The sequence below is a fragment of the Ambystoma mexicanum genome, chromosome 6p (assembly GCF_040938575.1).
Source record: "Ambystoma mexicanum isolate Mex_15411 chromosome 6p, UKY_AmexF1_1, whole genome shotgun sequence".
Lineage (NCBI taxonomy): Eukaryota > Metazoa > Chordata > Amphibia > Caudata > Ambystomatidae > Ambystoma > Ambystoma mexicanum.
Window position 1 is genome coordinate 1,441,744,411 of NC_090935.1, and position 26,158 is coordinate 1,441,770,568.

At 43.7% G+C, this 26,158-nt stretch overlaps 1 protein-coding gene across 4 annotated transcripts in view; it reads right to left on the minus strand.

The window, feature by feature from the left end:
- Positions 1-26,158, minus strand: part of RBPMS (RNA binding protein, mRNA processing factor) — an 817,626-nt gene that overhangs the window by 484,145 nt on the left and 307,323 nt on the right. For all 4 annotated transcript variants that reach the window (XR_011280399.1, XR_011280398.1, XM_069626173.1 and 1 more), the window contains exon 2: positions 23,331-23,408. Coding sequence is in view for 2 of the 4 variants with exons in the window: in XM_069626173.1 (XP_069482274.1) it covers positions 23,331-23,408 (78 nt within the window). In the remaining 2 variants the exon portion in view is untranslated. The remainder of the gene's footprint in view (positions 1-23,330; positions 23,409-26,158) is intronic.

Genomic DNA, 26,158 nt, shown 5'->3' on the forward strand with positions numbered 1-26,158 from the left:
TTGCCCAAATGGTTGTCTGGCAACCGCCGTGACAGGCGCTATGCAAGCATCACGATAGGTTGAGTTAGATCACCTTGCGTGCTTTGATGTGCTGAATTCCAACACCTTCTTCAAGGAGCTGCAGGAAAAGGACAGTTTTTCTGAAACTTAGCCTCATGGCGGTGCTCCTTCCTCTCAAATAGAGTTCAACCACTGTGTAGATTTCTTCAGAGCCAATTGGACTGTGTCTAAACATGTGTCACACACTCCACCACCTCTGCCCCTCTTCGAACCACTGCACAATGTGTTGGTGGAATTCTGCAAAGGTAGTCATACTTACTCAGATGATACTCAAGCGTCCTTTTAACATCTGTGGGAATTTGGAGTTTGACACTGGTACCTTGAATTTCCTTTTGTGAGTCATTAAACCCTGGATGGATGAGCGATGGTGTGCTCCAAGCGCTAGTAAAACTTGACAGATGTTGGTTTGTGCTAAACATCTGCCAAACAAGTGATCTGGACATGTAAGAAAGCGAACAGTGGACAATATATTAATCTAGAAAATTCAGAAAGCCAGATCACTAGAAGTCCTTTTTTGATGAACATCTTACAAAGAGGCCCATAGGAACCCATCACCATAGCACTGTTAATTCCACCTCAAGCTTCTAGCTAATTTAAAGCTGCTCCATGGGAAAAACTGCATATATGTGGCAACGTTTAATAGGGTCAACGGTATGTTACTTCAACAACCTGTCTTCTTACAGGACTTCAGAAACCGGAACACCAAGCTGCCAGAATAGCTGGAGATCACATGTGCTCAATCTCAAAATGTCTCCCTTGGCTCTCGGGGTGCAGCAGCATGCACCATGCAGTGAATAGTAACACCCCCCCCCCCCACCCCTTTGATTAGATTGTAGAATCTGTCAGAGCCAATCTTTAGTGCATCTGTTTACACGTCTGTGGTGAGCTCTGCCAGTTTATTGTCCTTATTCAGCGACGCATCGTAGGTTCCTATGCCTAAATGTGCATTAGTGCAGATAATACTACGAGGATCACGGCCATGCGCCCATGGGTACACTGCACTTATTGGTAATGGCAGCTCTTTTTATTATGCACAGTAGGGATCCATGCCTCTGACAATGCAGTTTAGGGTCATTTGTTCGAATCAAAAGATTCGAATAGTCAAATTTTTTAAACAAAAGTTTCGAAATCAAAAAGGTACAACATGCTATCGTTAACATGGAAAGTGCATTTCGTTCGAAACCAATCCGTCGACAATAGTCATGGATTGGTTTCAACTGAAATGGACTTTTACATGTTAAAAGTTTTCACTGCCTTTTTGTTTGTAACTTGAAACTTTACATGGAGCTGTCCAGTGCTGAAATCACAGGGCTGGACAGCTCCATGTAACGTTTCAAAGTGTTTTGTGTATTTTGGCATTTAAATGCCTTTTTTTAACTTTGAAACGTTACATGGAGCTGTCCAAGTCCTGTGATTTCAGCACTGGGCAGCTCCATGCAACGTTGCAAGGTAACGGGGTCTCTTGCATATTGGGGGGGTCTCCCCAACCCCCACGCCACACTCTCACCCCCAACCCTAACCCTAACCCCAGTTTCGAAAGCAAACTTTCGAATTTTTTTGGATCAAATTGTCATTCGAAACTTTTGTATTTCGAAAAAAAAGATTTGAAAGTTTGCCTTTCGAAACTTTTGTAATCGAAAAAATGACTGGACACCGTCTCATGCAGATTCCCTGCACCTAGCAGTGCGATGCACTGAGTAGATTTCCTGCTCCCCATCCAGCTCCGTGAAGTGAACCCAATCAAACATGGCGTGGAGGTGGTGGAACATGCCGGGACAAGCTCTCTGTTTCTTTTACCACTTCTGTGCGATTTTACAAGTGCATAGAAATGAGCCTGGAAGAAGCAGGCACCAGAACACGAGCTAGAGGAAATAAGCTGGTATGCTGCTGAGGAAAAGGTGGGATCAAAAGAACGCTTGGAAACACAATTTACTTGATGTATATGTGCCTTACAAATGCGCAATAAATAAAATAAATAAACAAACAGTTTGAGGTGATGGTGAAAGAAAACAACAAGGCCACAGTTGGAGGCAAAAATATTTAGGGTCGTTGATACGCCGATCGGGAACTCCCTATCACCTTATAAGATTTACTCGTTTGCCAAATCTCTCCCTTAACCCTTAACCGCTCTCCTCTAACCGGCTGGATAAGACGTGGTTTTGGCACTCATGAAATGTGTTACCCTTGGATTGGTTGACTGCGCCTTTTTGTCTGAAGTGCACTAAAGCGCTCATTGCCATTTCAATTGTTTCCATTTGTGATAAGTAAAGATTCAAGTCTTCCCATGCTCTTGTTGTCTTGTTTGATATCTTTGGAAATCTTGATGAGAGATATTCTTGGCATCTTGCGGGCTAATGTAAACTTCTAGACATTTACATCCTTCATTTGGCCGCTGCAGCTTCAATGGCGAGACCGAATTCTTACATGTTTGGGAGTTAATAATCCGTCTATTATCCCCCCCAGTGTATTTTATACCCGAGAATGCTGCCAACATTTTCCATTGAGGGGAATTGCATTTCATTTGAGTGAGGAGGCTCAGGCCTCAGAGATATGTACCGTATCAGCGCTCAGACGTTCTCACTTCTTGCATACCAGCAAGGCAAGGCTCTTGTACACTAACTGCCAAAAATAGAGGCTTGATAGCGACGTTGAGGAATAGAGAAAGTGGGTTTATAGACATAATTTCGAAATCAAAAATTTCGAAAGTCAAAAAGTCGAAAAAAAAATGTCGAAACAAATAATGTCGAATTTATTTTTTATGACGTTTTTTTCGAAATGGGGGGGTTCCCCCCCAACCCCCGTTTTTTCTTTTTTTTTTTTGTTTTTACCTATTTTTTTTATATAAACTAGAGCCCAAAAAAAAATATCGAAAAAAAAAATAATTCGACATTTTTTTTTTCGACATTTTTGATTCGACTTTTTTGACATTCGAAATTTTGTATTCGATATTATGACTGGACACCGAGAAAGTGATCAACGCTTTCCTATGTCCTATGAGAGGTCCGCTTGTCGATTTTGTTAATCAATAGTCACAAAAGATGCCTTAAATAAGGTTCCTGTCAAAACCAAACTTGCCAAAGGGGTATTGAGATTATGCCGATTAACTTTAAAAAAAAACATGGTGCACTTGTTGCTAACATGTTCTTATGTAGGCTCCTCATCTTGCTCCATTTACAAAACTTCCCAATATTACTATGTGCCTGATTCACAAAGCGTTTTCCAATGGGATTGCACCATTATATAATGCTTCTGTGAATTGGGCTCTTATGGGCCCAATTCATGGAATTATTATTTGCGCAGAAAACAGGGAACTGCGTGCAAAGTCCTATTTGTTGATTCATGGAATTGAATGCTCAGCACTTTTCCTGGGCTTGCGTGGAGTTCGTGCATGCTCGACACGTCTCCGCGAGCCATTGAGCGCCTTGCGCGAGACACCACCCAGAGCATGGGCGTGGCTTGCGCAGAGGGATCGGAAGGGGGCGGAACACAGAAAATGGGGAATAACATGCAAAAGATTGGGTATTCCAAGGGACTCCCCGCAGTCAGTCCCTCGCAACGTCCACAATTGCCCCCAAACGACACGTATTTATGGAATGACTCGTGCAGCTTCTTGGCATGGAAATGCCCAAGCAAATCCCTTGATCTCTACGCCACCCGAAGGCAGGCATAAAGACACTTGCATGTCAGATTTAGGGGTACATGTATGCAACCAGGGTTCCGATCTAACTTAGGGGTGAACGTATGCAGTGTAGCGGGGTGCAGGGGTTTGCACGCAGATTTTCTGAGTTTTAACCGAGTTATGAATATCCATACGCATGTTGTTGGGGGTACCCGGCAACAGTTACGGGGGACCCTGCACAGTGTCCCCGAAATGCAGACCTGCTTGTGGGGGACCCCACAAACTGTTTGAGGATGCCTGAATTTTTGCCCAGGGTAGCACGCAAAGGTAGCTGTTCTGGATCTTTGTGCTTTGTGTGGGGGCCTGTCGTGGGCATTCCAGGCACGACTTGCAAATATGGTGACTTTGCACAGTTAATCCCATGAATATGCAGGGCGCACAGTGTCGTTCTCGCCGCCCGGCAATTGTGGGAGAAATGCATACTTTTCCATGAATCAGGCCCAAAGTCTCTTATTTTCAGAAGGCCAGCTTGCAATTAATGCATTAGTTAAGGAAACACGTTTTGATCTTGAAAAATGCCTTTTCATATCTATGTAACTTGAAAAAATGGGTTTAACGTTAACAGGCTTGAAAGATAATTTCCAATTGTTGAGTGTGTCTGATAAGAGCTATTTGCATTGAGTTGGAAATGTGTGCATTTACTACGATGTGGTTAAATGCGCCTTAATTTCGTAGTATCAATATTTAAATGTTACAATATACGAGATTGCTGTCCAAATATGAACGAACAACACATAACCTAGCAGAGCAGCACATGGGAATTTGCACCGACCCAAAAACCGCACTTAAGCTCAGAGAACGGTGCAAGTCGAACTGAAGCTGCCAACAGGACATCGCAACTCTCCCTTTCCTAGTCCCACTACACCCTACTAATCCCCCAGGCCCACATTCTTTTCACATCCTCCTTTTCAGATGTGCCAGAGCACCTTGGGACCACACGGGTGGTGAGGGCACACGGTACAAATACCTTTAACATTAACACTAACATTGACATTTTAAGGTTTTCATTTTGTTTTAACTAGATATAAACTTTATTATGCTATTGCTCAAGAGCATAAAACAGGGGTGCTATCTCCCCATATCTTGCAAAATTCCCCAATGCAAAGTGGAGGCAGCACTTCTAGAGAATAAGACTTAATCTAATGCTCACTGAGGAAATTTTGCATACTAGAAACAACTCAGATCACCCCGCCCCTTTTTGTCGCTTCTGCAATCAACAATTGACCGAGACATAGAAGCAATTGCTTGTAATCTGTCCTGGTCTTTCGGATTTACGAATCGAGCATTTTGGAAGATATGTTTTTAACCCTGCCTTTATGGAAGTAGACTTGGTGTGACAGTGTAATTTCTCAGTAATGAATACTCCTTTAACATTGGCCGCATTTTGTTTTTTAAAACTTCTAAAGTTTATTGACTAAAGTAAGATTGGAACACATACATGCTTATCTGCCATTATTTTTTCAATTTTATGACTTTTAATCGTGTCTTGTACTTTAAACATTTTTCTACATCATGTGCTGTGTGCATTGGCCTTTTGCAATGGTGTCGGAGACTGCCTGGTGTGTAGGCGAGACGGAAATAGATACGGGTGATCCTTTCTAGATGCTACAGTGCAGCCCTGAGTACAATTGGAAGGGTAAGGGGGGCTCTCAGACAATCGTTCTCAAGGATGAGGGGAAAAGCCGCAAGGCACAAAAAAACCTAGATGGTGTTGGTGGCAAGTAACCAAGCTGATGGCTCCAGGTAACAATGTCAACAGGAAGTAGAAGCAAGGCAGCAAGGAGTACCAGGATAGTACTGGGACGAGCACAGGAGTAGGAGTATGTCAGAACACAGATTTCTAGTGGTCGTTCTCGCTTCCCCGACAGACTTTCAGGGGTCAAAATAGCTAGGAACAACATTAATCATTTCCGTTCCTTTAAAGGCTTGTTTCAAAGGCATTGGGGGTTGCCATGGCGACGCTGGCCGCTAGTACGTCTGCAGTCACGTGTTTCTCCGGTTTCCCGTTCACGTGACTCCCGCGTTGTGGCCGCACAAATTTAGGGCCGCCTCCTTTGCTGCTTCGGTGCTTCTGATCGTTTTCCTCGGAACACAACAGTGCTGCTTTCATTATCCTGGATCTTGCCCCTTCTTGACCTTGTGCCTGTTTATTGGATTTGCTCTTGTCTTGCCCACGGTACTTCTGCTTCGACCTGCTGCTACGACCCGGACTTCCTTTTTGACTCAGATTCAAGTCTCCTGTTTCACTTTGCCTGCTTACCTGGATTTTGACCCGGACCGCTCTCAGATTCGTTGTTTGGATTGTTCAACTCTCGTCTCAAAGAAGAAGGATTTTTCACCCTAGGTGTACGCGTGCCGGCGGGAATAGGAAACTGGTGCTGGACTAGAGACTACCTACAGCAAATTTGGGACTTCGCATAACTTCCTAGGCGTACGCGTGCCGGCGGGAATAGGAAACTGGCGCTGGACTAGAGACTACCTACAGCACTCTTGGGAACTCGCAGAACACCCTAGGCGTACGTGTGCCGGTGGGAATAGGATTTTGTGTTGGACCCAAGAAACTCCACAGCACCTGTGAGACTGCGTTCTTCTTGGACTTTCCCTTTGGATCCGTCTAGATCAACTACATCGCGCTTTCTTCGTTGCATCTCTTCTCACGGATTTTCAAGTAAGAAATCTCACCTCTTGTTCTTTTTCTAGTTGCTCGCTCTTTTGTTATCCTTGTCTTACTTAAGCTCTTGTATTATTCCAGAGGCTGATTAGTTCCAATCTGCTGTCGTTATTCATGTTCGACATGTTATGCACATTACCCTACTGACAGCCAGTGGGGTTCCAGCTTGTCCTGTGCAGTTGTCAAGCACCTTGAAGGAAGTTGCAGTCATCGGGGGTTCCAGAGTCTCCTGATCCCTCTTCAAACATCTTTCAACCAATTGAATGCTCAGACTGTTTTTATGCACAACTGAGTGTTACATTGGTGGGAAGAAACAAATTACTGCACTACGGGTTCAACAGCTCCTCTTCGGTCACCAGGCGCTTTACCCTATCAAGGTTCACTGTTCTGACAGAGTAGACAGGAAAGGCAGGGGTATGGAAAAACTGGACAAGGGCACAGGAGAACAAGGCAAGAGGCAGGAAAATAGGGGAATTCTGGTGAAGGGAGCATCTGGGCAAAAGAGCACCATTGTGACGCGGTGCATTTAGTACCGGACTGCAGTCTGATAAACAGTTCGAGTAGCAAAGGAGTGGAAATGGACATCTTGAAATAAGCTAGACCAGTACCTCTCGCTTCCCAAATAGCGTGATCCCACTATATAGCGTCTTTGCTTCTGCTTCCTATTCTGCCAGACAGACCTGTCATTTGTGACATGTAGCCATTATTAACAATACTCATTATTATTTGCATTGTGCTCATTATTCACTGTATCTGAGTTGTTGTCTGAATTGTTTTCTTTTAATAAACCAAAAATAAAACGTTTTGTTACATTCAGTGTTCCACTGTAAGTGTTTTTAGAATGTCACGTTTAGGTTTTCTAGTTTTGGTCAAACACATTTTTCAAGTACTACTTTCAAAAGTTTAAAACAGAATGCCTTCTCCATTGTATAATTGACTATTAAATCTGGCGAATTTGAAATCACAATTACTCTATCATTTGCAATGCACATACTTTTCTTTTAACTTCAACCCCTTTATAATGACTGGCTTGTTGCCTGCCGGCTCTTTCACAATCCTTTCAGAATGCCCGAGAGGCATGAGATTGCTGTGTCCTCCTTTTGGTATGATGAAGTGTCATATGTTTTGAGACAATCTAAACTTGAACATTGGCTTTTATTCTGTCTCTTGGTTCTTATTGCTCATGTTCTCAAGCATCAATTTTTGCTTTGACTTTTGTGAAAAAGTTGAATGGCTGATTATGTTTCCCCTTAAAGCTGCTTTCGTGGTCCTGTGCGGTCTTGTAGCATAGTCATAGGTTAGATGAAACCTTTGGGACTCATATGAAGGAACTGCAGTCTGGTTGAGTCCATCCTGTTTGCTGAACAGTAGATCTTATGAGTTCTGCAAAGACATACATAGTCTGCTCCCTTCAGTGCTGCCAAGGGGAGGGTCGACTGGACCATGCTACACATGCTCAGAGCCTTGTGGAGCCATTTGGCAGGTGGATGCCTTTAAGTTGAACACTCATTAGTGTTTCGATTTTGTGTACTATCAAACTGACACAGTTTGGCATTGATTTCTCAGGATTAGGCGAACAGAAATGCTTTTTCTTACCAATTAATAATTATAACCTAATTTATGAATTGGCAATTCTTTTGAGCATGTTTACAATGTCTGCTTGTGCCTCCCCACAGGGGGTGCACAGTGAGAGGGTGGATGTGTAATGCTGAGGTCGATTGGGCACTTGGCCACACACTTTGCTCCTGTCCCATACACTGCTCCCGTGGACTCAGTTTATGGGACGTAGGGCAGAAAAGCTGTTGTCACTGAGGTTGAGGTTGTGAAGGAAAAAGCATGCAGTGTTTTGCCCGAGTTGGCCTCAGCACAAGCAGTAAGCAGGCCAGCTAATCTATGGCCTATTTACATTTTCAACGCATCAGTTGACCTCAGCTATCAGTGCTCATACATTTTGTGAAAGGCAAAGTAGCTGGAGATGTGATTTAGGATCTGCAGATGGACGAAGCAATAATCCATGAGTGAAGTGGCTTGGGAGTCCAGAGAGAGGCTTCTAGTCACACGCACTCCCACGGCAGGGGTGATAGTCACAAATTGAGGCTCAAAGGGAGATCAGGAGTGTCACCTATGAGGTGGCCAGTGCTCATGATCCAGGTGTTGTCCGCTGTTCGCCTCAGATGGTTTGGACTTACTGGCCAACTTCAAAGAGGATGCTGGTGAATAGCGACGATTGACCACGATTCATTATGGTCCTTCCTAACTTCTCATTCACATCACTGTACAAGGTTATCCCAAGTTGTAGGACCGGGCTTACCGGTGGTATAGGGTAGGTGTTGAAGAGAAAGTGGGAGGAAAGGGACCGTGCAGGATTCGAGAGAGAGTGGGAGCAGTGGGGAAATGGTATGGTATGGAATGGAAAAGTATGTATTAAGTGCAAAGATACACCTTGAAAAGGCATCATGGCATGGAACAAGCAGGTCCAGAATGGGACCGAATACAGACAGAAGCACCTGTCAACAATGACTTTTCATAGATATTCGTCTGCTGACTTCCAGTGTTTAATCGCTGCTTTTTATTTTTTGTTGTTCTGTCTTGTCCCTGTGCTTCTATACCTAAGGGCGTTGTTTCAGCGTGTTACAAATAAAATAAATAAATAAACATTGTCATAAGATGCACAGAAGGATGGGAGGAATAAGGCAGCTGTCTCTCCTTGTCTACCTCCATCCTGTGGTCTTCCATTATAAAAACGACAAATGCTTTAGTTCCCCTAGCTAGACAGAAACCAGCCTGTGCATGGTCTAGTTGTGAAATTGATTTAATTAGAATATGAATGGAAGGAAGGAGTTGGTAATGCTGGAAGTGACTGCAGCATAGGGGCAGGAATTGCAGTCAGTGGAAGGTACTGAGGTCATGTACCGCGTGCAAACGATGACATTCTCTGCAAGTTTCATCAAGAGGGGTGGTTTCTCTAAACAATTTCTTATTGCGCACACTGAGACCATAGTCTCAAAAAGTTAAGGTTCAGATATGGCCAGGAGCTCTAGGCTGCAGGGTTTAGAGCATTGACGGGTGTCAGTGCAGTGTTTTAGGCAACATCGTATGGATATATGTCTATTGCTCGATTTCTTTTGCTTGAAAATTGTTCTTCTCGAATGTTTTTGTTCAAATATTTTGCCACAGGAAAAGGATTCTAAACTGCTTTAGCCACTGTCGCATCAACATCACCTTCACTTTTTTCTTACCGAGCCATACACTTCAAAGATACCAAAATTGCAGAGGTTCAATATACTATCAGTGAGAGTGGTCGGAGGGTACACAACTTATCTTTATGAAGTATATGAATGTGGCGAGCTTAGCACACCTGCACTCACTCACATTTGCATTCTAGATGAACAGGTGTCGCACTGTATTGAGTGTTGCCCCACTGTGATCTCGTCCGAAGCATCCTATGCAATGTGTTTGCCCAGGGTATGAATCGTTTGCTTAAACACTAGCACTTTCTTCTTCACTCCTGACTGCAACATACACAGACCAACAATGCCACTGACACACAGGAACTTAAAATACTTCCCTACAGACATTAAACAACACAGCTCTACATCTCTACAACCAATACCACTGCCCCTATGGCCCCGTCAATTACCCACCTGCACTGCCTCCCTGGCAACCCCTGCACTTGGGGACCTTTTTATGAATCCCTTCAGTCCCCCCCTTCTAGCACTTACGTCTGCACTTCCTTGCACTTGCCACTAGCTGGCTATTTATGTATCATATTTATTCCACTTCGAATGTACTGCACTTCCCCTCTCCCTTCCCCCTTCGCACTTTTCCTTTTCCCCCCCTTCCCTTGCACTTGTGCGATCTGAATGACACCTGGCCTAGTAGGATCGTTGTTTTTCCTCCCATTGCCCCCCCCTTGCCTCGTCGTGCCTTGAAACACTTGTGTATAGGCGTGTTATAAATGCCATATCATATCATATCTGCTCTCATCAACGCAACAGCGGCAAAGCTATCTTGCAGTCTTCCTTTCTGCCCTATAACCTAACCCAGTCTGCTCTGTTTCAAATCCGCCAGAACACCTGGAGACTATGCAAAGGGAAGCTGTGCACAGTACAAATCCCAAGAACATAACACTTTAGAGGATGTTAAATTATTTGCTGTTTCTACTTTGCAATGTGTTTTGTCTTTTTGTGACTTAGCAACTTCCTGAAAGGGCTTCCGGAAGCTCTGCCAAGACATGTTATTGGTCTGAAGTTTTGAATCGGGATTTGCCTCCTGCTGATGTGATGCATAGCTGGGCTAACAATGCCTGACCTGCCTGTATGCTATGCAGGAATGGAATAGAGGATTTGAAGCATTTGATTATGCTGTGCCCTGTGACATTGCTCCTGAGGAAGCCTTTTCTAAAACCATTCTTCCGGGGGCGTGCGTGCAGATCCATGAAAGGGGCGATGGCAATGTGCCTAAATTCAGCGGATACACTGGCAGTGTTCACCATCAGCCAATACCTGTAGTGGGTCTGGGGAATGCGTATGAGAAAACAGCAAGGGCTATGCTAATTATTAAACTTGATCTTGAGTATGCACCTTATTTGTATCATGCCTTATTATGTGTTTTATCTATTTCATGCTATTTTTTTATTCCATGATGTGTGATGGTATGTGCGCTTTGATGACTTATGCTTTAATGATTTATATTGTCCCGGGAGAATAGCTCAGCGGCAACAAGCTTTGTTGGGTGTCCTGACCCACGTTTGGACTATTATGCTGCAACATTTGGTGCTGTGGGCTTAGAAAATCCAAGATGGCGGAAAAACCTACATTTGCACCAAAATCCAGGAAAACCGCGCAGTTTGTGCGCACACCAAAACGGTCGCCTGACCTGCCACCCACCAGTGTGAGCGTGAGGGGCCAGAAGCGCCATGCGCGAAATCAGTACTAAGGAATATGGTGCTGTTCAAAATCTGTTGTTATTAATGTCAAAAATGGTTGCAATACTGGTGCTCACGACTACCAGAAAGCCGGTGTATTAAAACCACCAGACACTTGTGTAAAACTGAACAAATGAACCCAAACCAGGCCAAAGAAGGGCTTGCTAAGAGGTGGATACAATGTAAAACTATATTCTGAAATGACGGGAAGGAAGTAATCGTCTAATGTATGTATTGAAAATAGCTGGGGATGTCAGCAGCTGAAGTGAATTTGGGTTTAAAGCCACTAAAATCGAAATGTTTAGAATAAATGAGTGACCTACTTTTGAGTGTCACATAGGTTGCAATTTTTTAAATGTCATAGTTTTGAACTTAGAATCAGTGTTCTAGCTGTATGTGTAAAAATTGCAAGTTTGGTTTGAATATAGAAAACTGGGAACCAAAGTGACATTTAGCTGAAGCCTGGCTTAAAGAGATTGAATTCTGCCTGACAACTACCCCCGACAGGAGTTGAAACTTGATCAGCAGCTGTGTTCCCAAGCCTGGCTGCATTCTGCTGCCCCTGCCAAAAGGAGATGACACCTCTCTGATTGAATTAGGGGAGTGGCACCTGCGGACTGCAGGAAACTGAACAATGGGCCTTCCTTGGCCCAGGCAAATGTCAAATTAGGGGGGTCGTAAATGGCTTCCTCTTGAGAGAAACGGGGAGGGGCAGTGCCTCTGTGAGCAACTTGAGTTGGAGGAAGTGGACAAACCAGAAATTCCACCATGTGCTTTGGGAAACCACACCCCTCTGGGCCAGAGCATAATTTTAAAAAGATGGATAATTCATAGTACGGACTTGTCAAAATTATATAATTAACATCATTATTCTTGTGATTTTTCTGTGCACATTTTAAGAGGTATTAGGACTCTGTGGTATGTTCTTGGGGATAGTAGCAGACAATGTGGTATTACTCCAAACGTCTGTATGTGAAAAATCTGACACTTTATCATTTGATGCTTATACTCCTTGCGCACATTTGTGCCATTTTTGGTAAACGTCCGATATTGGTAAAGCAACCAAAAAGCGCAAAATGTTGTCATTTCTTAATCCAAGCTCTTAGAAACATCAGAGTTGGAACAGAGACTACCTTATGTGATATACGATGTGTATATGTAATGTCAACCATTTGTGTATCTGGGAAATGTGTTTAGTTATGAAAATGATTTTCTAAGGTAAAAGCAAAGGGGAGTGTTCTTTCTGTATGCCATAAAGATGACTCACTCTGACTCACTGCTCCCTTCTCAAACCAGGTCAAAGAGAAATCCTTGACCTATCAAATCGTGAGTGGGTTGGGCAAAGAAAGTTAGCATCCACACCCATTTTCAAAAGACATAAAAAGAGCCACTGGAAGCCAGACAGGGACATTTACTTTCCACTTTCTTGTGGGACACTTTGCCAGGAGACTCCAGACTTCAAATCCATCAATCTCCAGAGACCAGAACTTTGAATCCAGACTCCAGAACTTGTAGCAGAGAGGCCTGAATCCACAAGCTGAATCCTTTTTCAGCAGGCCTCAAAATAATTTGCAAATTATTCAAACAGCCGGGCTGAGCTGTCGGATTCTGGCCTAGAACCCTGTACCAGTAACCAGAAAGCAGTGCTGTATCCAGAGAGACCCGATCAGATCGCTGTGAGCTGAACCAGAGAGCTGTGACTTCAGAACCACCCGCCCGGAGTCCAGTCCAACCTGGTGACCAGACCCTGATGGCCTATTTCAAATTCATAGAGTGAGTACTTAGCCAGAACTGTGCAAAACCAATCACTTAGCTTAAAGTAATCTGATTAAAAACATTTAACCTGTCCAAAACTGCATCATAGAATCGTGAGTTCCCTTCTCCGATTTTCAACCTGTAAAAGTGTCATTTTTTCCATTTTGAATCATTGTTTCATTTCTGAAAAACTACCTTCACGAAATCGTCCGTATCTCTTGAACCGTTTGTGCTAGGAGCGAGTTTTAACTTTCACTTTAAAGCTGCGATTCAAAGATTTCCAACAAGCTCTGAACCGACTTGCTATAGTTATAGTTCCTCCGTAATTGCGCTCGACGCACGTGAATAAATTGCAGCGATTTGACATTTTGCTTCATTTCAGCCACGTGTAAAAATATTTGTCTTTTGCTTCCATTATGGAATTCCGTTTTCAACCTGATAACCATCCCTGAATCATTGATAGGGCTGGCCTGAACTGATTTAAAGTATCTCTCACTCACCCTGAACCTCTAGAGGGAATTAAAAGCATTTTTAGCATATTTTTCACTTCATTGCCACCACATTACAGTATTTTGGGCCTGTGTTTAAAAATCATCCCTGGTGCTCTCAGCTTGCTGGGGGGGGGAATTGGAACTTTGTATTGCATTTTTGTTGGTATTCTTGAAGACTGTGTGCTCTCCCTCCATTTCCTTATATTGCATAAAGGGTGGGAGTGAATTGTCAAAAGGAAAAGTGATCACATTATCTCTTGTTGAAATCATATCAAATTATTTCTGTGTTCTGCATTCTGTCCCACCTTGCATTTCCTTGAACCATATAAAGCATTCTCTGCTACCTTAGTCCTCTGTTCTTATTCATAAGTAACCAAGAACTGTGCTACTGTAGGATTACCTATGGCTGATTACTGCTCATATTCACAAGTGTGCTATCAATTATCAATTTATTTATAAAAGTGATATATATCTATTGTTTAATTTTTCAAATAAACCTTTTTAATTTGCAAAACAAACCTACTTCTTGGCTCAGTGGGGTCAGGGGGATTCTAAGAGAGGGGTGTTATACAAGGGTTCATCATCCAGATTATAACTTGTCATAAAAATATATAAATAAGGGCTTCCCTTGAGCAATCCCAGACCAAGCATTGACTTAGTGGGAATGCTTGAGTGGAGTCATTAACAGCTTGCCTTGGAAACAAGACTACAGAGGCGACATTAAAATCTTCTGGCTATTAAGCACGTTATAAATACACAACTAAGAGACATATTCCTGTAACAGCGTCTCGATACCTACGGTCTGTGTGAGAGCTTTAAAAAATGCAAATGAATAAATATATGTCGAAATAAAGCTTATGAAATGGTTGTCTATTGACCGTAGGTGTTCTACAGCTATATCCTGGCACGCAACGTTTCCCTTTCTCTTTCTATCAGAAACATACATTGGGTTGCCTATGATTAATGGTAAGCCAACTCGTGAAATTTCCAGTGAGTGGGATTGCAAGTCATAGTTAATAATTGAGCCCAACTTCCTGAGAAATGCCTTGTTGATGATGTGACGGATGAAGACTGTCCAAAAAGATGTTTATCACTAAACTGAATGGCAATGGCAGGTGTGTTTTCCTAACAAAAAAGGAAGCCAAAAACTAAATGTATCCTAATTGGTTTAGCAGAGGATTTCTTTCTGCAGACATGCGTTTTGAGAGCTGCAAGAGTTTGTTTGTTGTGTGTTGTTGTATTTACCTTTCTGAATGTTGTATCCAAGTGCTGTGAAGTAATGACAGAAGATTGTTTATTTTATTTATTTATTGGGTATTCATCAAGCGCCTATACAGCAAATGGTGTTTCAAGGCGCCACAAGACAAAAATGTGGGTGAGAGGGTACAGGGAAGAAAACAACAATAACGGTTCTACTAGGCCTTGTGTCATTCAAATTGTGCAAGTGCAGTAACAAGAAGTGCAGGGGGAGGGGTGTGGGGGGAGTGCAGGTCAAGGCAAGGGACAATTCTAGGGTGGGATGGAAGTGCGGGGCAGAGTGGGGGTATATAAGTGCTGGGGGGAGGGGGAGTGGAAGAAGAGGGCCCCTAGAGATAGGTAAGTACTACGGGGAGGCCAGTTGGCAAGTGCCAGGGGATGCAGGGAGCACATGCTAAGTACGAGGGCAGGTATGAAAACAGGCTCAGTAGGGATACACACCCCATCAGGATAGTCAGGGGAAGTGGGCCGGAAGGGCAGTGCAGTTTAGGAGGTAGTGGCGAGGGGGGTTGGGGACATCGGGGGGCTGATGTAGACTGGGCGAGGCGAGCCTGGTGCCCTGTAGGACTCAGGAGGGACCAGGCAGCCAGTCAATGCGGCAGAGCGGGGCATTAGATGGGGAGGGGGAGAGGGAAGGAAGACAAGAAAAGGAGTGTCTTGAGAAGCTTCCAGAACGTAAAAAGATCAGACTCAAGCCTGAGAGGGGCAGGGAGGCCATTCTAGAGAGAGGCTCATGCTGAAGAAAGAGGTCTCCCTCCCACTCTTTGCTTGGAAAAGCGTCTGATCTGCAGAGAGTAGGAGATAGAATACAGAAGGGCTCTAGCAGGGAGATATTTAGGGAGCGAAAGTTGGATGTAGCGGGGTCCCAGGCACCAGAAAGTCTTGTGGATGATGCAGAGGGTCTTGAACTTAACCCTTACAGCAACTGGGAGGCAGTGGAGAGATTGTAGGGCTGGAGAAATGCAGTCCCTGGCCAAGGATAAGTCTCACAGTCCTATTCTGGATTAGTTGAAGGGGGCGAAGGGATGATAAAGGCAGATTGAGGAAGAGACTGTTGCAGTAGTCCAGCTTAGAGAGGACCAGAGCTCTGTAGACATTTAGTTTCTGGGGGAAGGTGAGGAAAGGGAGAATGCCTCTAAGGAGGTGCAGCTGAAAGGGGCCTTCTTGGCAAGGTCCCCGATTTGAGGAGAGAAGGAAATAGAGGAGTCGAAGATGACGCCAAGCTTTTGATGTTCTTTCCCCTGTCATGAGGATCCGCCTGAAGCCCAAAGCCAAGTGCAATTCTTGGTACGACTCTGACCTAGTTGCCCTTAAACGCAAGTGTAGGGTGGCTGAGAGGAAATGGAGGGCTTCTTGTGCATTCTCTGACAAACTGTCTTACCGCCTGCTCGAAAGGTAATACCGGCTCTCTGTCCACACTAAAAAGAGAGCCCACATCCAAGCCCGTGTCTCTGCGGCATCTACCAACTCAGCCAAACTCTTTAAAATCTGCAAGGAGCTGGTCAACCCTGCTGCAGTCTCCACCTCTCCTGTTACCACCCAAGCCCTTTGCACAGCCCTGGCCTCTCATTTCATTAAAAAAGGGCATCCTGTCCACCCTCTCCTCCTCTCTTCCTCCTCCCCTTCTCTCTCTGATACCTCTGGCCCCCCCTGCAGCCACCTCTCCTCCCTCCTTCTCATCTTTTCCTCTGTTCTCCCCCGACGGGATTTCCAGACAAGTTTGATCTATGAAAGTCTTGTCAAAACAGGTTCTTCCCTACCCGTCCGAAACCATCAAGGACCATATTGACACCTCTGCTTTGGCCGACTTCTGTAACCATTCCTTTGACTCTGGAGCCTTCCCCTCCTCTCTGAAGCACTCTCTTGTGCACTCTTCTCAAAAAACCCACAGCTGACCCCTCTTGCCCAGCTAACTATCGCCCGATTTCCATCACTCCTTTCCTGGGCAAATTTGTCGCCCCTTGAAACACTTGTGTGTAGGCGCGTTATAAATGCCATATCATACCATATCATATCAATACTGGCCATCTCCTAGCTTAATCTTCACACTGACTCTGTTGGTTGTCTCCATGACCTGGCTTCAGACCTGGCTTCAGCCCTACAATCTCTGGCTTCAGAGCTGCCAGAAGCACAGAAACTGCTCTCCTGAACATCTATGAAGACCTGCTCTCCAACCTTGACTCTAACATCCCTTCTGTGCTCATCCTACTCGACCTCTCTTCTGCCTTTGACACAGTCAACCATGCCATGCTGCTCAACCGTCTCCATGATAACCTGGGTATCACCTATCAGACCCTGGCCTGGCTGACCTCTTTCCTCTCTGATCGACCTTCCCAGGTCCAACTTGGGTCTTTCCTTTCCTCCATCTCACTCTCTACTTGTGGTGTTCCCCAGGCATCTAACTTCTCTCCATGGGTGTTCAACCAATACCTGTCACCCTTGCGCACCGCATTGCTGCTCTCTTCTCCAACTTTCAGTGCTATGAGGATGACACTCAGCTCGTTTTCAGGCTTCCCTGCGCCACCTCTTCTCCCTCCCCCATCTCTGTTTGTCTGCCATCCAGGAGTGGTGTGCCGCCAATGATCTCTGCTTTTTAATGCCAGTAAGACAGAGATTATGCTCATAGGCACACCTGCAAACTCCTTTCCTGTCACTCTCTGGCCAGCCTCCCTTGGCCCTCTTACTGCTCTCTCCTGTGAGGTTAAGAACCTCAGCGTAATTTTCGACTCCACACTCTCCTTCTCTCCTCATATCTCTGACGTCTCTAAGAAGTCAAACTACCAACTGCACCTCCTCGAAGGTATTCTTTCTTTCCTCTCCTTCCCCCAGAAACTTACTGTCTCTAGAGCTCTGGTTCTCTCTAGGATAGATTACTGCAAAAGCCTCTTTCTAAATCTGCCTGCTTCTACTCTTCTCCCTTTGCAACTCATCCAGAACAGGACTGCAAGACTTGTCCTTGGCCTCATGTCCTGGGATCGTATCTCTCCAACCCTGAAATCTTTTCATTGGCTCCCAGTGGCTACAAGGGTTAAATTCAAGACCCTCTGCATTGTCCACAAGGCTTTCTGGGGCCTGGGTCCAACATCCCTTCAACTCTCCCTCTGTAAATACCTTCCCACTTGAGCTCTTTGCTCTTCGGTCCTCCACCTCCAACTCCATCAGAGTCAGTCGCTTCTCCAAGCAACGAGTTAGGGATAGAACTCTTTCCTCTTCTTGGGCCTCCCTCTGGAACAGCCTCCCTGCCACTCTGAAACTTAAGGAGAACCATCTCCGGTTCTGAAAGCACAGCAAGACCTTCCTCTTGGCTTCCACATTTGTTCTTTATGTCCCCTGCTGAACTGTCCGTCCACCTGGCTACCCTATGATTTTGGGCCCATATCTCTGCCCATCAAGACACACACCCGCATTGCCTCCTGGCAACCCTTGCACTTGGGTCTGTATCTGTAACCCTACAGTCCCCTTACCTGCACTTATGAGACAACCCTTGTCTGCGCCTTAAACCTTGCACTTGCCACCTTGGTGGCTGCACTACCAGTTGTTGTCGTTTTTATCCCTTACTCAGCACTTTCCACATCTCCCCTCTCCCTTGCACTTTGCCCCTTCTATCTCCCCTGCACTTGCATGTTCTCAATGTCACTGGACCTAGTAAGATCATTGTTTTGTCCTACCTTCTTACCCTTCCTTGCCTCATTTCACTCTGAAACATGTGTATATGAGTGCTCGTCAACGGTGCCAAGTACTATACATGGCCTTCGTTGACTTTCGCATGGCGTTTGACGCCATTCCCTGTGAGCTAATATACAGAAAACTCATGGATAAAGGCTGTCCTTGGTTTATCCTGAAATGGATTATCCAGTTGCACACAGGTACCTCCATACAGATTAGATTGAATAATGAAAGTCTATTGTCAGAACCAATAGAGACTGCACATGGCCTCAAACAGGGCTGTATCTTGTCGTCAGCAATATTTAATTTTTTCATCTCCGATGTAAGACACATATTTGCCTCAATCATTACTGATTCTCCGAAAATTAATGATATTCAAACTAGGCATTTGCTATATGCTCATGACATGGTATTGCTCTCGAAAACTGCAAATGGCCTCCGTGCCCTATTGAATGCTTTGGACCGCTATTCTATGGAAAATTGTATAACTGTCAATATAGCAAAAACCAAGGTAATTCAATTCGGCACGAGGAAACAACGATGCGTTAATCATCAATGGCCCTTACAATGTACAACTTTGGAAACCGTACCATCATACATATATCTAGGCACTTTGGTTACAAATAACACAAATATCAACGCTGATGATCATTGTGTAAAGCAAAAGGTCATAACAGCAGTATCGCAGGCCCGTTTGATCAAGGCTAAGTATTGCAAGTTCTCTTTGGTCCCGACAATTGTTTATTACAAGCAAAAGTTTGATCCAGTAATAACTTATGGAACTGAGGCATCCTTGAAAAAAACCTATATTTCTGGACTGCCATTGAGGGACGTTATTGGAAACAAGTCCTGCCCCTACCACTTTCCTATCCCATGTGTATCGTGCGGCACAAATTGGGATTCGTGTCTTTGTATGCCATTTGCAAATGGAAAATTTGTTCACTCTATAGGAAATGTGTTATGGCAGATGACAAATCTGGTTTAATTAAAATCATTGCGAAATATCTCCTACATTCAATGGATGTATTTCATCTTACTTGGAGACTTAAAGCGCAGGAAATCATCTGTGAATCCGTGATCTCAATAACGTTATTACTAGAGAATCCGAACCGAGCAAAAACACGATTATGGGAGTACGATTGGATACAGACACGACTAGCGTGTACCCAATATCGGACTTTTATAAATACTCACTTTAATCTAAAACGTTCTGGTACAATTGAAAGTTATTTAATCATGTTCCCCAGTTCACGGCTGCGCGATCATTTCCTGCGCTATCGATTGAATCTTTGGCCAACCAATGAACTACTATACAAATGCAAACTAATATCTGAGCACGAGCGCTCTTGTCGTTTTTGCAAGGTCTCTCTAGAAACCCTGAAACATCTGTGTTCAGACTGTCCTGCGTTACTTATGCAAAGAATCAAGTATCTTAAGCCATTACTAATGGATCACATCATACCCACTAGTGACAGACTTTGGGACCTGTTGTTTCACACTAATAGTCAATCACTAAGATATGCCATTCTGAATTTCTTGTACAGTTTAAGATTGATAGATAAGAGATCGATCCAGAGCAAATTATGATTATATGCATTTCTCCTTTGTACTTAGTTTCTAAATAAGGTTGGATATCTTATCATTTAATATCATTACTGTCTTTAAAAGAAGAGTTGTTTTGTTTTTGATTTAAGTTGAATTGTCAAATATATTTTATTTTTGTTTCTCGTTTTAGAAATGTTTTAAGTCATTGTAATGAATTCTTAACAATATTTTGTAATTGTATTTGTTGAAAAATCAAGTTTACTTGATTAAAATAACTTTAAAAAAATATATATATATGAGTGCGATAAAAATACAAATAAAATATCATATCACGTTATTGCAACAGGTAAGGTCCCGGATACCTGGAAGCAGTTGATCATCATTCCCATTTACAAACAAGGGGACAAATTAGACCCTAAGAATTATCGGCAAATCGCCCTGTTGGGCGCGTCCAGCAAGATCTTCGCTACCCTACTTCTGAGGGAACTCAAGGCGAACATAAGATCTTTGAATCTGTATCCCCCTTTCAAATCGGGTTTCGAGCTGTTATGGGCAGCTCCCTGAATGCATTCACTATGTCACAACTACAACATGCAGTGAAGAAAGATGGGGTTGGGACTGTCTATATGGCCTCAATAGACATGTCCAGTGCTTTTGACACTGTTAGTAGGAATACGCTGTGGGAGAAATTGGTGGCACACAAGATCCCAACTCACCTAGTGAGTCTATTTGCTCCGCTACACACAAGTACCACTCTGAGGGTGTGGTTGAGTGGTGAGGGTGCGCTGTCTGAGCTGATCCCCACTTTTGTTGGGTTGAGGTAGGGTTGTGTGGCGGTGCCAACCCTCTTCAACTTTACATGGTAGACATGCTGTACGGTGGGAAGCAGATAAAACAAACCCAGTTAGAATGGGAACCGTAACACTCACTATTCTCAAACGGCATAAACCATGCTATGGGGATCACACACTTCTTACCACATGGATAAGATATCTTTTCTACAAAAAGAAGTTGTACCAAACAGTGCCAAAACCAAAGGGTACCCTAACAAACAATAAATGATATATTCTAATATCTGATATACATACAAAAAATTGCAATTTTTATTAAACACTTAGACATTTTTCCACACTAATAAAATGATCACATAAAACTAGATTTAAAAAAACAACATATAAAACATATGTAAAAAAAACACAAGGTATACAAATATGTGGGTTGACTTTTCTAATGTATATGTCAATACTCTGTGTGATTCTTCACACTGGAGCTGTTTGTCTTGTTTTGGGAGGTTATTAATATTTTCAATTTCCATACGGATAGGTGTATTAGGAGCATTTTCCAACCACATATTTGTCGGCACACTATACGTGTGGAAAAGAGAATCTTTGTGACTCCTCCAGAATAGAAGGAAGTTTGGGTTGATATTGAGAAGGACATCACCTCTGCAACCATTTGTGGTCTACATCAGACCGCAGAGACTAATTTCCCCCAGTCCGTAAGGGTACCGTGCTATTGAGTACGTTTGGAAGAAAAGAAGTGAAAATAGAGAACATTTTTCACCAGTTTAAACACAAGAAACAATTCACCCCTGATGAATGTCCTACATTTATCTGTGGTTCATGGACAGAAACGTGTGCAAGTTGGGTTTTAGAGAATAGAGGAGGAAATATTAATAACCTCCCAAAAAAGTGTTTAATAATTTTTTTATTTTTTTTAATTTTTATGTATGTAAATCAGATATTAGATATATCATTTATTGTTTTATTGCAAGAAAATAGAGGTTAGGGGGCTGTTGTTCTGTCCCCATCCATACCTGCCCTAACGCTAAATTGCGATGTGGTCAGTACCTCGTTGGCTTCTGCACAATCTTGTTACCTATATAAAATTACACCTCTGAAACATTTGGTGGAATTTTCCCTTCAGTTGTTTGGTGCTATCATCTCCATCTCTTTATGGGTGGGGCATATTATTGCATTTTTCCAACCCAACAGTTACTGTTCTGTTAAATACTGAGGTTAAAAGGGGAGTCCAAATGTCTATATTAGCCATAAAAATATGAGATGGTATAATGGCTGCGCCCAGGCTTTTTCCAGCTTTTAACGGCATTTAGGGCAGTAGGGACAGCATAGACAATGAGAATGAATGCACGTGGAACCCCTTGGTGGACTATATCCCACTAGTTGATAGGTACCAATGAATAATTCTATATACACGTGTCATGAACCTAGAATTTTAACTCTGAAATGAATGTACAAAATATGTATTTGAAAGATTGTAAGTTTGATCAATTGGCTTATTTGGGGAACCATATGAGGACCGATCCATCTTGGAATGGATTACTAATTGTTGCACTAAAATTCGTAACTGGAGAGTTCTCCACTGCCTCATGCTGAACTCATCAAAAACAGAAGTCATCCTGCAAACTTCCAATGCCATCCCTCCCTTCTCCTTTCTCCTGCCTGCCTGAACTCCCTCCTCCCTCAGCCAACACTCGCTAACTTCGGGCCCTCTTTGATAGAAAACTCCAACGACAACAATTCATCACTCCCACCACCTGTGCTGCTAGTATTAAACTTGTCAACATTTGGAAAATGCACCCATTTCTTACTCACCACTCTACGAAAACTGTAAATCAGCCCTCTTGTGTGCAGAACGCTTAAATACTGCTCATGCCTATTTCTTGGCATTCCTCTCTACTCCTTCCAGCCTCTAGACAAAGTCCTCATCATCGCTCCCCACACTCTGTCAAATCTACCCAGATCCTCCCCACCACTACCTACCGACACCATGCTCTTTGGTTCTCCATGCACAACCACTCCTTTTTCAAGTTCCTTATCCTGGTCTACAAAGTTATCAGTGGTCTTGCCCACCACCTCTCCTCATCTTTATGTGCAGGCGCCAGTCTGAGGATGCCGCTGCCATCTATACACGTGCCATTGTAAGTCATATCTGATCGAAAATGACACCCCTGTTCTTCAAATAAAGACAAAGACAAAAACAAAAAGTACAATCATCCATGCACAAGATAGTCCTAAACACAGGTGCATGGTATACAGTACCATACATACCATATAGTACAGTATATGAGGTGGGACTTAGATATGTTTTTTGTTTTGTTAGTTAGGATGAATTGACGATGGAATTTTAGCATGGTGTGTTATATTTATCGATGAATGTTGAATTATTTATATTGTTTGTAATTAATTGTATCTTCGAGTTGTATAAGTTCACTGGACTATAAACAACTAAATAAATACATAATTAAATATACAGTACCTTAAATGGTCGGAATAACAGGTACAGTTCCCGGGGTTTGATGTCTAGAGGTAGCCCGCTGACAAAAAGTGTCCTCACCTAGAACAAAATGGGAGACAGAACATGAATAAATGTAATAGTAGTCAATCGTTTTGCCTTTGATTCTTTTACATATTGCAGGTCACTCTTCATACAGAACAGAACAGTCTGAAAAATATAGGTAGGTTGAAAAGTGCATTATACTCCTTCCTTTTATTCTTAAATAGAAATGCAAAGTTGTTTGTTCATGAGATATGTCTTTGAAGAAACTTAAATATACCGCTTTTACAGTCTACCCTATTTTCCAGCTTTGTATTACTATTTGTTCTAGGAAGAAATCCCCTACCATATTATCAATAAGAATATGGGAGCATTCCCACTGCCCCCTGACCAACAGCCGTTACCCGGACATGCACCTCCTTTGCACCCAGCCTCATTTCTCTTCAGAACATCTTTCCTCACTTCCTGTTTCGCCCTCCGCTCAAGCTATCGGGCACCTCCACATTCCCATATTTGCATCTCAATGAATTTCACCCCCTCATTCATTCTAGCAGCTCACTGTGTACTCCTGCTTGACCTGCTCTGAGTGCTCAGCGACTGGGGTAGATTTGTTGTACATGGAAGCTTTCGGCATCCAAAACAAAGAAGTGCATTTTAAAATTGGGTCTTTTCTGCACACGCCTTACTCTCTGTGCTAGTTCACATGCTTCATGTGCCTTTTCCTCGTGCTTCATACGCCCCAGCTATCAATCTGCAGCAAAGGCATATTCTGAGATTGTTTGCAGGTGATTTGCTTGTACCCCTCACAATAAACCTACTGCCACACATGCAGCTAAAAGGCAGAGTTGGGAAGTTCCGCAGCTACGCCGCTCATGGCCATTACACTCCTACACCCACACTACAGACATGTTGCATCGGATGCATTGAAACAATACTCATTTGCTCTGGGGCAAATATGTTTGCATAGGTGCATAGCTTCTGTAAATTGGTTCCTAGGAAGCACATCCCTGATAAGCGTTGGCAGATGCTCAAAGACCCTCCGCTCATGCTACAGCAAGCTTGAAGCCATTCCCTGGGTTTATCGGTGTTACATTTCTTGGTATCCAGTGATATTAACGAATTGAAAATAACGAAATACATTTTAAACGAACCCTGAATGCCGAAAAATACTGAATTTTAGTAACAATTATGTATGGGGGTTGGGTAAAGGATTAAAACGGGTGGGAGGGGATTGGAGTGGGGTTATAAACCGAGGGAAACAGGAGGCTTGGGGTGGGGGGGACCAGTATTTAGGGATTGTTAAAAATGTTTTTGTTAAAATCTGCATTTCTTCTGGATTGTATGTTGGATAAACTTAATGCTCCCTACTTGCTGATAGTAATCTGAAGTGCAGTAAGTGGTCTCTAGAGCAGGGTCTGCAACCTAAAGCTTTCCAGATGTTTGGACTACGATCTCCACAATCCTTTGCCATTGATTATGCTGGGTAGGGATGATAGGAATTATAGTCCCAAAAATCTGTTGGGGCACAGGTTCCACTGTGCTGCAGGCTCAATGATCTCTGACAGGATCATTAGCATATATTGGTTGCTTTATTGAAGGACTATAAACAAGGCATTGAGGCTAAACCCTCTCTTGGATTATACTTCATCCTCCACCCCCACTATGTACTTCATTTTAAGGGCAGGATTAACTATCCAACGGATAGTGGTTCATGGTTTAGATCGCCGAGCCTCATAGAATAAGATAGACCTCATGAAAGCCCATTGCTAGACTGGATGTGTAGATGCCGACACACCTGATTATGTTGCATTTAGCGCATGATAAAGGGCATATTTATGTCTTTCACAAACTTCTTTGTGGCTAAATGGGGGTACAAAGAGGCACAACGGTTTGCTTTTGATCATGCAAATAGGATTCAGTATTTTGGAAATACTGCATGCACTATTTCCAACATTCCACGTGTTTGAGGTGAGTTTACCACCATATTGGTGGTAAACGGATAATTATGTGGAAGCCCTCAGATGTCCAAATTTCACAGGAGTAATTTCTGAATGTGGAAATCTAATGCAGAATATGCTGAGGCGTGTCAGGGGGCCTACACCAACAGCAAGATAACCCCCTTTTACTTTACTGGCTAACAATAGTCATTGCTGCTTAATTTGCCTGGGCTGAGCACTGGGCCTTTTTTGAGCACTGGCAAATAAGAGCAGCACGCTGGCACACCGGTAGGCCTGACGAGACCCACCACACCCTATTCCAGCCATCACCAATGCACAGCCTATCATCTGAACTCTCCACCTCATCTTGCAGAACCCCGCCCACCCTCCAAAACCCCAAGGTATATATCCATCCTCCTCGCCTGTTCAAACCCCTCCCCCCCACCTGTTACACCATCCACGTAGATCTCACTCCACTCAATCAAGAGCAGTAAGTTGGAGAGCTGAAAATATTGACCCCCGGAACATACCGGACCGCTCAGCGACCCAGGTAAAACAACCTTCCCACCCGACCCGCCACTCACCTGCAGCCTCTGCTCACATCTCCCCCGAACAACATAGCACCCCCAACTTGCGCTTCCCTTCTCTTAGCGCAGAAAGAGCAGCCCTGGCCAAAACTCCAACCTCCACAGCACCCACTCTCACCCCCACCCCATGGGCTGCCTGAAATTCAAGGAAAGGCCCAGACAGAGGCCAACTCAGAACCCTCCTAGCATCTCCCATTCTCCAACCCAGATCCCAAACCCTGTCACCTCACTATAGGGCCCAAACCTCCCCGCCGGCACCCAATCCGGTCCTAGCCCTATTCCCCAC